This window comes from Bos mutus, chromosome 6 (assembly GCF_027580195.1).
Source record: "Bos mutus isolate GX-2022 chromosome 6, NWIPB_WYAK_1.1, whole genome shotgun sequence".
Taxonomy (NCBI): domain Eukaryota; kingdom Metazoa; phylum Chordata; class Mammalia; order Artiodactyla; family Bovidae; genus Bos; species Bos mutus.
The window spans coordinates 23,686,257-23,699,670 of record NC_091622.1 but is presented as its reverse complement, the minus strand read 5'-3'; the positions used below and the strand labels follow the sequence as shown (position 1 = coordinate 23,699,670).

The following is a 13,414-nucleotide window of genomic DNA, read 5'->3' as shown; positions in this document are numbered from 1 at the left end:
TAACCAGTTCAAATAACAATTGAATCCTGGATGACTATCTGTTTTAGACTTCTGATTCTATAGAGCTTTTTATAGTTACATTTTCCTGTATTGATTTAGGCTTCTAGAGAGCAAGGATGTATATTTCTTTAAATTCTCAATTACCGTGCCTATACATTTTATGTGCTTGATAAAACTTACTTACTAAATGGTAGAAATACCTAAATGTATTTCCTTTCTGTGAACTTATACAACCCTCCCTCATCACCATGAATCATTAAGAAACGTGATCTTTAAATGCGGTTAATATATTGATGACAATATACAATGTGTGTATATATATATATATATATATAATATATATACACACTACAGACACACATACATATGGTCAATGACTGGAGGTGAACTGAATTGGAATACCACCCCCCTCAAAAGTTAGTATAACAGTTTAAAAGTAAAAGCTGTCTAAGAGTGATGTTTTTAAACATTAAATATTCCTGTAATAAAATATTATGATAAAATTTAAAAACCTAGAATTTCTTTTATAAATGATTACTATGAATGTATTACATTGGTGTGGGTCTTCAGTAAATTTGATTTCTCTCTTTACTTAAGAATAATTGTTTTCGTTTTTAAAGTATTATTTCCAAGAGTACATATGATGTCATCTGCTATAGCATGAGCTCTTTAAAACTTATTCTTATTTATAATTATTTCTTTTAATAAGTATTTATAAGATATTTCTATGTATGAAACACCGTATTAAGTACCAGGAAGAAGAGCAAAGGTGTGAATAAAACAAGACCCTTGACTTTATTGTGAATGTTACTTCTACTTACCTGAAACAGAAGCAGTTGGGAGGCTGAGGATGAACCTCTACTCAAAGGTTATCTGTTTTGTTTTAATAAATGATTTTGACAAATAACCCTAATTAGATGACAGGTGCCATACAAGACAAAACACAGCAGCTGTAAGTGTACTCACACATACTCACACACAAATGCACACAAACAGACATGCACTTGATTATCCATTTACAAAAATAACTTAGTGCCTCATAAGATATAACTACACAAATCTGTTTATTTAATCGACTTTGATTAGTTCTCTCAAGAGGAAACAGAATTATCTAATGTAAAACATGATGCAATTTTTGCAAAGTTGCAAATTTGTAAAAAGTACAAAAGCAAAATCTTACTATTAGCCAATTCCTTGACATTGCTATGCAATAAAAAGCATATAGGAATCAATGAAAAATAGGAATATATAATAAAAGTTTATTGTTAAAGACTAGGGATTTATTTAACACAATAATATTCACCACTTTTATTTTGCTAAAATAGTGTTAATCCATTACTGAACAGCTAAAAGGAATCATGCAGACTTACTTCGATACTGAAGTACCCTCTGTCAACATAGTCCCCTAAGAAGAGGTAGCGAGTGTTGGCAGGAGATCCCCCCACTTCAAAGAGTTTCATCAAGTCAAAGAATTGTCCATGGATGTCCCCACAAACTGAAAGAAACAAAGAAAATTCATTTTATGGTTATATTATGTTCCATTTTTGAATTAGATAATAAAATTACAAAATCTTAGAGCCAGAAGGAATTCAGAGGCCATCTTAGCCAAACATTCTTTTGCAAAACAGGAAAGTAAGACAGAGTTTCCAAAGTTAATTTGTGGCAAACCTTGCTTTGTGTCCAGGTCTTCACCCCTTCACAGTAAATGGAAATGTAACAACAATAATAATAATAGCTATTATTGTTGTACGTTTAACAATTCTGCACCAGACACTATGCTGACAGTTTTATACACATTTTGTAATTTAATACTAACAATGTCATGGAATAGGTTTTCCTCTTGCAGATGTGTCAAAGAGAGTCAAAGAATTAGGCATAATCTATATACTGATGTCTAAATATATATCTAGTACAGGACACGACTGAAGCGACTTAGCAGCAGCAGCCTCCTGAAGAAAACTTGATATGCATTATAAAAATTGTATTTGACTCTAAAATGTCATCAATTATAAAACACATCTTTATTTTAGATATCACTGAGAAAGAAAAAAACCAATTAAATTTAAACTGATATCATAAATGAGCATTTTTATAAGATCGACCCTAGTATCAGATGTCAAACTTTTTTCAAATTTTGAAATGAAATCCTATAAAACAGTAAAAAAAAAAAAAAAAAATGGCTGGGTATTGCAATTTCTTAACTTTCTCACTTTCTCTTTAAAAGTTCTTAAAAGCTATGTAGTCTCTCATTTTAAAAGTCACTTATTCAGTACTTACAATTTCATCTGCTACTTTTAAATCTCTAAAAAATAAATCTTATCTCCATTATGGTTATGTGGCTGGGCAAGATCACTGTTAAAAATGAATGATACAGAGTTTCAATTCAGATTTGTCTAATTCAAAGCTTTTGCTGTCAACTATCATGTTATAATATCTTTGACATTTTATAGGGTTTACATATGTGTATATATTTAATATTTTAAGACAATTTTATGCTTGAATGATGAACATGATTTGGTTATTTCTTTCATGCTAAGAGGTTCACAGGATGAATGTATCAGTGAATAGGAAATCAAGACGTCAAAGGACACTTGCTATCTTAATAAATTCTATGCTGCAGTCGAAAGCAAGCTGAAATATCTAAAACTTTATCCCTTTATCTGATGAAAGCTGACAGAAGGAAATATGAATCAAAGGGATTCACTGATTTAAAAAAAATACTGTTAAACAATGGATGAATAAAAATGCCATATAAATTCCCATTTTTGCCATGTAAAAGACCCTCAGGCTTTAATCCTGAGAGATTCTGGATAAGTTATTCAACTTCTCTGAGCCTCAATGTATTCATGTATAAAATGGGATGATACTGGTACTTTAACTTACTTGGTTATTGTGAGAATTAAAGGCATCAATAATGTAATGGAATTAGAAGAATTCTTGAAACCTGATATGAACTTGAAAACTATGAGATCAAAGTGGCATTTCAAAATAGTTGTATCAAAAATATCAAGGTACCAGAAAGGATGGGATTTTGGTGCTCGGGGTAAAGGAGGAAGGAGGAATGAAAACCATTCTGGAGCATCGTCTTCACTTTTTCCTCCCCTCCTATCCTCTCTTTCCCTTTCCATGCCTCCATTTCAATTCCTGGCCATGGCTGGAAATTCACGCATCATTATTTTTTATATCGTCATGTCAATGACAAATACCAAGACAGTAATTCAGGTTGTGGACCATGAACTTGGAATTACTGACATACAATTGCAGCATAATCTGGCAACCAGAATCACACAATTTTATAAATACATGGGCTTTAGATGATGTAGACATTAAGGACAACTTTTCTTTCATTGGAGTACAGAATTACATCATTGTGAATTCAATTTTATAAAAACTGGAAAGTAAGCTCTTCTTTTTGGCTTATAGTAACTTTGTGATAAGAGATATCAATACAAGATCAGCACAATTACTGGATTTTGGCTTGGTGATATAAAAGAGCAGGGAGCAACTGCTGTAAAGCTGGCATGGGAAACAAGATACCCTGAAATTCAGTTACTAGTAGGATGGTCACACTATCACTGACTTTACCTTACACCAGCCACACAATTCAAATCATGCTTTTTCAGTAAGGACCACTTATGATAATCTTCAGCAAAGAAAAGCAACTTGCATATACAATCATAAAAAATTCTCAAAGCCACATGAAAGAAAACAGTAGCTCAAATAAAATATACCTGAATAACTGAGATATTTTGACTAAGGTTTAAGGATTTCCCAGATCAGTTTAAGTGAAAACTATGTATCTTCTTTGTTTTTCAAAATCATTTTTATGTCTATTAGGTCACCATCCTATCGCTTTTCTTATTCAGTAGATGCCAGTCTTCTCTGTCTCAAATAGGCCATGTTTCCTTCTTGTACATCCACAGGCTGACCCTTTTCCATCCAGTAAGTCTCAGCTATTTGTCAATATACTTCTTTCCAAAAGCATTCTTCTTCTTTCCATTAACTTGTTTTACTTTTTTCATAGTACTTATTACTCTCAGGAATAATCTAGCTGATTAATTTGCATGTCTGTTTCTTCCCTGATTCTTCCCACTGGACTATAAGCTCTATAAAACTATAACCTGTGAGAAGCTGTCAGCTCTTGTTCACTGTAACCCAGACATGGAGAACAGTGCCTACCACCCAGTGGTAGAGAAATGTGCTACCCTAGAATTCTTCACTGGGCCTGTGCTGTGCTGAATTTGGAAACCCATTCATTACAGAAGTCAAGCTTTTGAGGGGCTCCTCAGACCGACAGAGATGGACCACAGTGGGAGTTTGCTCTGGTGGAAGCTGAAGGTCCTCAACTTGTCTGAGATGGTACTTGTTTTAAGCCTTTCAAGTCACAGCTTTCAAAACAGTATTGTGGCAAGACTGGGGGAGAATGAGGGACCTCCATGCAGGTTATGGTGGTTTCTTTCCCTGGTTCTACACCAGAGACACTTGTAGAGCTTTGAAACTACAGATTCCCGGGTCCCGAATCAGAATCTCAAGAGATGCAGACTGATAACAAGCTCTTCAGTGGAAGTTATCTAGCTAGTAAGATGAAAGACCAATGCTTTCCACCCTCTGTCTTAGCAGACTGAGCCCTCATTCTGCATGCTTGTGTGGTTCCCCTCACAGTATGCACAGGTGGGAGAAACACATATTGGAAAGGCAATTTTGTTCAATGCTAATCCCAGGTTGGTGTGAGATCAGAAATTCTTATTACCTGAAAATGCTATTGAAGTGATTGTTTGATGGAGTCTAGGACAGAGGGATGAATCTAAGACAAGTGATAAAAAAGAGCACACTTATTTGTGCATTTGAATGTGGCTATTGCTCAGGCCTTGTGCATTTCAGCTTTCAGATAAAGAATTCATCCTAAAGTCCTAATATTTGGGAACATTCACTATTTTGATTTCAAAAATCAAGAAGAGAGTGACCACCATACTGAGGTATCCATGCTTCAGTACCCAAAGGATGGAGGGTGGGGTCAGGACATCACACAGAGGGAAGGGTACCATGTCAGGTTAAGTGAAAAGTACAGCCCAGTAACCTTCCGTCTATGCAATGCCATAGACCCCACCTTCCATCCTCTTGGGTACCTAAAACATTGAGAGAAATAAAGTCCAACAAATTTTAGCTAATGAGGCAAACCATGTGCTTGGTTGCTCACAGCCTGTAACTCCCTATGAGGCCAGGTCCTTTCATCTTCAATGTCATTGGTTTTAACAGCACTTCTAGAACAAACAGGCTTTGACAAGTTCTATTATACCTTCAAGGCGAGCTCATTCTTCACCAAATACTCCTGCTTCCCATATTCCCCCAGCTTCCCATTATTTGCTTCTCGTTTCCAATGGAACACTGCTGGCAGGCAGGAACTTGACTAGGGGCCAGGCTTGAAAGCCCTACTATATTGAAAAAGCACCAAAATTATAGGAACACAGGACATGTGATGAAAGCACTCCTCATCTCTATGAAATTATCCATCCATCTGAATGAATGTACAAAAATACATATTATGTCTTCAATAGATTATGACCAGACTTATACATGTTTCTATAAGAAATGTATAGTTACAACAGTTAATGAAATTAACACATCAATGAAAAGAAACATGAGTTTTTTCTGGACCACTAGTACCCTAATCCATTCCTGATGTGCTACATCATGATGATTACTTTTCCTGTGAGACGCAATAAGTCCTCCGCTTGTTTTTATACTGGACAAGTAAGAACTACCATGAACACTGAGCAGTAGAATCGAGTTATTGAGAAGGTTGTCATTACCTTCTTCTTGGTTCTTTTTCTAAGTCAGGTGACGAAGTGGTTTTGAACGGCTGTTCTAACATCCTCAGTAAACCAAATAGTGCAAGAGGGACTAACATCCTGTGATGCTTACATGTTTTTTTTTTTTTTTTTTACTTTTCTCTCATCTACTATTAGAAAATACATAAATTATGCCTAAATGACCAACTAATAAGTAATACCAAAGCAAACAATCACTTTTGAGTAATTGCCTTTTAATACTATTTCCATCCCCTAGTGATTCTTAGCCCACAGTAAATGAAAATTTATTGAAAATGACCCTCACACGAGTGGTCTCAATAATTTTTGACCTAAGTCTTCTGAAGAAGGGCACGGAATTTTGAAGGGGGAAACAAAATAACATGCAGAAAAATTCTGTCTTTGTTTCTTGGGAAAGGAAATAGCTTTTATTTCTCATATCATTGCTAGAGAGCTAGTTATTAAACCCTGAAATCACAAACTTAGGAGGTTAATGTACATGTAAACACAAATATAAATGTGTATGTGTGTGTATAAAGCCACCCACCATAAAGGAGGAATTATTTGGAGATTAGTGGTCAGTGTACCAGTTAGGAAGTCATTAAACAAGTTCAAGACATTTCTCAGTGTAGATTACAGCAAAGTAGTGCTAAAGAGAAACAGCAATAAACAGCTGGGGTAGGAACAAGAGGCTCTTTGTAGTTAGCTGAGAAAGCTCTTGGGATCTACAAACTGGACAATGAATCAGTCACAGGGCAAGTCTAAGAGTCCCTAGAACGAGCACACTGCTAAGGAGAGAAGATAATGGCCAGCCAGCATATTGAGGACAAATGGCCTCTTGAGAAAATAAGCTCATAGTATGGAGGACAAGTTGGAAAGATAACCAAAATGAAGATCAAGCCTATGCTTTGCATCTCCTAGGAGAAATGCCGCTCTCTGTCGAAAAGGGATAGTTGCTCAAAACAACTATGCGTATATGATATGTGTAATGAAGAACGCATGCCTAAATTAATGATTCTGCAAGAAAGTATACCCATATTTTAATTTAAATATTTTTCAACGAATTCTATTGTTTCTAAATTCACATTGGCAACTAAATTGCTATCTTGGAAAAATGTAAAAAGTAGATCATACTGAACATATGAGGATGAAGTCCCAGTATACTTGCTACACAAGTGAGAGTTTGTAAAGAACTCTGCTACAGATTCCATCCTGAGTGGGAGACACATTAACAAGTGCAAGATAAAATAAAATACATACTTTCTCATAAAACTACTTTGAAAAGCTTTGAATTCATGCTCTGATCCACACATTTGGCCCTGTTTACTTGTCTATATCCACATTTGGCCCTGTTTACTTGTCTATATCCAAGAAAATCCTTCAAGGAACATCAATAGGTCAACTTTTTACTGATGCTAAGCAAAAATTTTAAAATGTCATAGAATTCTATGTTAAAGAATGCCTATAGAAATTAGGATGTCTAGAGACAGAGGAGTTTTTAAAAACAACAAAAACAGTCAAATGATACAGTGCAGGTGAAAATATTTTTTCATGGACTGGCATTTCAAAATGGCATCAGTATTATGATTTAGAAGTCAAGTGTTTTTAATTCTTGACTCACTATTTATTTTTCTACAAAGATCATTTAGTTCCTCCAAAATATTGGCTTTTATCATCTTGGAAGGTTGTATAAAGTAGAATAACTTCCTCTGCAAGTTTTTCCAATTTTCACAAAACTTAACAGATTGTAATTTTTCTTTTAGAGAAGACATTACTGAGTTGCTGAACAATTTTCACCATTAGAAGTCCACTCTACTTTCAGCTTCATTTAATCCAACCCAATATTTTTTCCATAATAGGCACATTTTTCCAAGACAATACCCTTTCTAATGTTAAGGAATTAACATTGTGTATAATTCTCAGCATGAGGAGATTATCCTATTGAATTTACTGGTTTGGTTTTTGAATCCTCTATCTGCTACAACTTCTTCTGTTCCAAAATCTGCAGTTTCGGAGAGAATGATCTTACATTTAGAGGTTTTGTTAGATACTAAACACAGCGGGTACCACAAGCACATATCTGCTTCCCCCTGTTGACAATCCAGGCTTGTGTAACTTTAGTGGATGGTAAATTCAGATCCACACCAGCTAGCCTGAATATGTGTGGTTCATTAGCAGAATGTGTAAACTTCTGAAATGAAGCAATTACTGAGATAAAAGTGAGTTTCATTAGGGCATTCACTATACATCTAGAAATCTTCATTAACTATAAAATAAACTGAATAAGAAAAAATAACAAGGTTTTAATTCATCAATGAGGTACACTTCAAAATAATATTTTTGCCATAATGAATACTATTTTTCAAATGTTACACATTTATCAGGTACTTTATAAAGCACAAAATATGAATTCTTAATCAGGGCTTGATAGTATAAAACAATAATGAAAAGCCTTTAAATCAAATTAAAATTCACAAAGTAGTGACATTTCAAGGATTAAAAAAAGGTTATGAAGCTAAATATAAAACAATAATAACTGTAGTGTAAATTAGCAGCAATAATTTCAAACATTTTCTTTATATTTTTGACACCGTTTTACAAAGATAAACTGTTAGCCAGTGTTAATGAGAAATGTAACAGGACAACTGAAAAAACAAGAGTGGGGTATACTATAGATTACAGTAGATAATACAATAGAAACAATACAGTACTAAATATGAATACTTCAAGAATTCTCTCAATCTCAGGTTATAACTATAATCAGATGGAAAAAAAACTAGAAGAGTCTATATTTTTAAACTGTTTTACAGAAGAACTAAGCATCATGGTATATTCACCATGTATTCTAATCAGCAGAAAAGTTGATTACTGAAATGTATTTTTTTTTTTTTTTTACCTTAAAGATGAGTCTTCTCACTATTGTGATTTTTTTCAAATTTTATTTACTGGAATAACCTAATTTATTGAATAAGAATGAATTTGTTCCATCTGTTATCACTATTTTTCTATTTCAGCATAAATTCATATTTTAACAACACGCCTGTTACAGATCAATAACATTATTGAATTATTTTAAGTCACAGTCATGGCTGTGATACTAGTAAATAGAAACAATAAGTAATATGTACAATACTTACAGGGTTATTTAATTAAATTTGGTCATGACTCTGTTTATGTGTCCAAGTTTGATTAGTCCTGAAAACTATAGCTTATTTGATATGTGGATTTACCCACATTATGTAGTTCAGTAAACCCTCGATTGTCATTACCAGATGATCAAAGGTACTGGATCATCTGTGAGATGATGTAATTTCATCCCCAAATAATTAAACTTGATAACATATATTTATATATTTATTGATAAATGAAAGATTGTTCTCTTCACTTTCTGAAATACTGATACCAGGTTTCAGATTCCATGAACCCCCTCCAGGATCCTGAAATATGGGCTCCCATCATAGTAACCAGACCTAGGGTTAGAGGTCTATGCCTTAGCATTCCCATCCTGGCTCTTTCAAAGTGGTATATCTGGAAGGTTTTTTGCTTTTTAAAATTTTCTGGGAGCTGTGGCCACATTATACTTTGAATTCTGGCTTTTTCTTGGACGTGTTATTTTTTCCTGGGTGAGAAGCATGCAATGGTTGAAAACACAGTCTGTGAGGCTCAGTTTCATAATTGCTGTTCATGAGTTTTGGTTTTGTGTGTATATATTCATTCAATAACATATATTTATATATTTATTAATAAATGAAAGATTATTCTCTTCACTTTCTAAAATACTGATACCAGGTTTACAGCTTAATCAATAAGCTGTAACTTTTTTGTTAATCACTTTCTTATTAACTCTCTCTGAATCAGCTTTATCAATCTCAAGAAAGCATGGGCTTTTCCAAATCTTCTTATGCAGTTGCACTCTATTCTTTTTTACTACAATTCTTTAAGCTTTTGACTGTTTTCCCCTGTAAACTGCTACTGGTGTAACTATTTGTAGGAGGCCTCAGATGCCTCATCTATGTTGTTGGTGGTGTTTTATTGCCAAGTCGTGTCCAACTCTTTTGCGACCCCATGAACTGTGGCTCACTCCATTGTCTCCACTGTCCATGGGATATCCCAGGCAAGAATACTGGAGTGAGTTACCATTTCCTTCTCCAATGCCACACCTGTAAAAGGATTCATAATAGACCTTTTTTTTTTTAAATAAGTTTTTTTTTCAATTAAATGAGCCAATATAAATGAATAAAAAAGCTCAACATGCCGTAGCACATGCAATGCAGTGATGCAAGGTGAATGGTAGATGTAGCCACTATTACAGGGGTTGTCTACTAAGAAACATCTCTGCCGGTTTAGACTGATGTAGAAATACCTGTAGTCAACGTAGCCATAAATAAAACATACACAAAACTGTTCTATTTTCTTTCACTTTTTATCCAAATGTATGCTATCATATGTTGAAAGATGTTAAGGCTGAAATCAAATAGACTAGGTCTCATGTTCCACAATTGCCATTTTCTAAGAGTGGGAATATTTCCAAATGGCTTTAGTGATATTACCCATCTTTCAGCCAGCAACAGCACCATGTTTCCAATTAGTCTCATGTTCTTTTGTTAGCAGAGCTCATTTACAAGACCACTCTGTTCCTTGGCTGTGTAATGGCAGTAATGTTTTAAAAGCTGAAAGTGACACAGTAAACAGAAAAAATGTAAGGTATTTCACCAAATGGATTTTTTTTAAACTACTTTTCTTTGGTTTCTGGAAAACTCAGTTAAGAAAAATCTTCTAAGTTATGATATCTGTCAAATTTTGACAATGTAAAAGATTACTTTGTTTTTAATATTTTTAAAACTCAGGGAAAGCAAACTAATGATATTTAATTCTAAAGTCCATATTTTCATCACTAATTTGGCAATTTAGGCAGTGGGGATATTCATATAAGGGTTTTTACCTATCACAGACTTTGAAGTGGTCAACTTTATTTATGTCTACTCGGAGAAGGCAATGGCACCCCACTCCAATACTCTTGCCTGGAAAATCCCATGGGCAGAGGAGTCTGGTAGGCTGCAGTCCATGGGGTCGCTAAGAGTCAGACATGACTGAGTGACTTCACTTTCACTTTTCACTTTCATGCATTGGAGAAGGAAACAGCAACCTACTCCAGTGTTCTTGCCTGGAGAATCCCAGGGTCGGGGGAGCCTGGTGGGCTGCCGTCTATGGGGTTGCACAGAGTTGGACACGACTGAAGTGACTTAGCAGCAGCAGAAGCAGTAAGTAAACAAAGCTAGTAAGTGCTCTTTCTAACAGATAATACTTAAATTACCTGATGGAAAGAAGGATTGATTATATTCTATTCATTATACCATTTTGTGAGTAAAAACATGTTTATTTGTTATCTGAGGCATATTTGGAAATGGAACTTTTAATTCTTAATTCAGCAATTATTAAAAATATATGAACCACACAGACATATTAGAACACATTCATTTGAAAATTAGTGAAGAAAAAACATTTCTGGTAAAGTAATTCTGACAAAGGCAATAAGCCTATCTTAATTCTACCTAGTTTTCCTTAATCTATTGATCATTTCCTTGTTTATCATTCATTAAGCAAATATTCTAGAATATCTGGGGGAAAAATGAATAAAACATGAAACATTTCCTTAAAGTGCTGTATTAAAATGCTAAATAAACAACATTAAAGGCTGAGTACTTTTTATTTGTGCTGATTATACTGGAACAATGAAGAAATGGAAGGCATGCAAGGAATGGTCTCAAGAAATTTAGAGTACACTTGAGGAGGCACGCATATACAAATGGTATGAAAAAGCATTGTCTTCCTGACATCAGAGTATTTCTCTCTCCATCCTGAAACTTCTGAGCACTGACTCATGATCAAGAAATATGGGTTTAACACTCAGGTCTCCCATCTGGGCAAATCATTTCATTACCTGTTTATCATGTCAAATTTCTTAACAGAGGGAAGAACACATACAGTTTTTCTAAAAATAAATAGCCAATTACAAATACTTTCCATTTACTTTTATTAATGATTTTTTTTTATTTTGAAATTTCAAATTCATTAAGAAAGGGTATGAAATTGCTTTATTTATTTTCAAAAAGGGTATCAATTGAGATTTTTGAAAACCTATACTAGGTTATTTCACATTTCTGTCAGACCTAATCTTCCCTCACACTGAAGACTCCTCTTATAGGGTTGATTATATTCCAAAGATAAAAGCTGTCAATTTTGTAAATCTTCATGAATATAATTAGGGGTCACAGTTACCTAAATTGATGGAAATCATAGAATCCATAGAGCCTTTGCATTGTTTTGTATCTTTAAACATGTGAATGTCTCCAATCTGAGCGTGAATTATGCCTCACATTTCTCGTTCCTTCAGCATATGACACGTATCTAATTAAATTATGCAAAAATCATGTTTTACTAACTTGTTATATATGGCATATAAACCAAGCGATTACCACAAACTAATGCAGGTGTTTGGAAAACAAAAAATAGCTGCTGATAACTCATCATAGCTTGTGATCTATTAGTAACTATACTTTAAAATTTAGTTTAATTTTCATCAATTAGAAATGGTGAATGTTTGTTATATATTTGAATGGCTAAAAGACCAGCCAGAATTATCAATCAACTCTTTTTCTTTCCTTTGATAAAATATAAAAAAAAAATGAAGAACATGTTCATAATGTGTTTGGTGAGTTACTAAACTAGGTGATTTTAACTAGGGAAAAGTTTGCTTTATAAAATCACATAATTTCATGTTGCATTTCCTTATAGATCTATCTCATTAAATTTCCAGAACTCCTTCTACCTTTTATATACCTGTTTAACACATTTTAAACAAAATCTTTAAGGTTGTTAATACTTAAGGCTATCTTTTAAAATATGAAATGTCTGTTATTAGTCACATCACAAATTCAACTACATTTTACAAAAGAACACTTGATTTTACCTAGGGTGTTTTGATACTTTATACTGAGAGTTCACGTGTCAGATAGGACAAAGTGTTTATAATCCTAAACAACAGCTAACTTCAGAAATGAGGATATTTTATTCAGGACTAAATAACAGGGACTTAGTAAGTACCTTCTTTGTGATAGGTTGTTCATTGTGAATTAAAAAACAATCACTATTCTTTCACACTGGTAGGAAGACAAGCTTATATAAATATAAAATATAACTTTATACTAAAGGAACATAAATATAATTAATTCCCTTAAGAAATATAAAATGTACTTAGGATATAAGACTTGCACACATGAGTAGGGACCAGATGGGGCTAAAAATCCTATGGTACTCTCTGTGTTCTACAGATGTTTCCTGGGAAGTGGTTAGAAGCCAGAAACATTGGGCTTGAAACATGTGCTGAGCCAGGTGTAGTATGTATGATCATTTACTTCTGTTTCGGCAATAACTGATTTCCTTCTCAGCCGTGCTGTCATCGTGACCACCTTCAACCTTTCCCTTGCTGAGAGTAAGACTGTACAAAGACCAGGGTGGCTGAGGTCACATACTGGCTTCAGATGTGTTCTGCAGAGCTGAAGGGGACATGAGGAACTTTAGGGGTCACTATTACAATAAGCTCTACT

The 13,414-nt window shown here is 34.1% G+C and overlaps 1 protein-coding gene across 2 annotated transcripts in view; it reads right to left on the bottom strand.

Annotated features, from left to right (window-relative positions):
• PPP3CA (protein phosphatase 3 catalytic subunit alpha) overlaps positions 1 to 13,414 on the bottom strand; it is a 330,698-nt gene that overhangs the window by 76,389 nt on the left and 240,895 nt on the right. For both annotated transcript variants that reach the window (XM_005897690.3, XM_005897691.3), the window contains exon 3: positions 1,371 to 1,495. In XM_005897690.3, the coding sequence (XP_005897752.1) occupies positions 1,371 to 1,495 (125 nt within the window). The remainder of the gene's footprint in view (positions 1 to 1,370; positions 1,496 to 13,414) is intronic.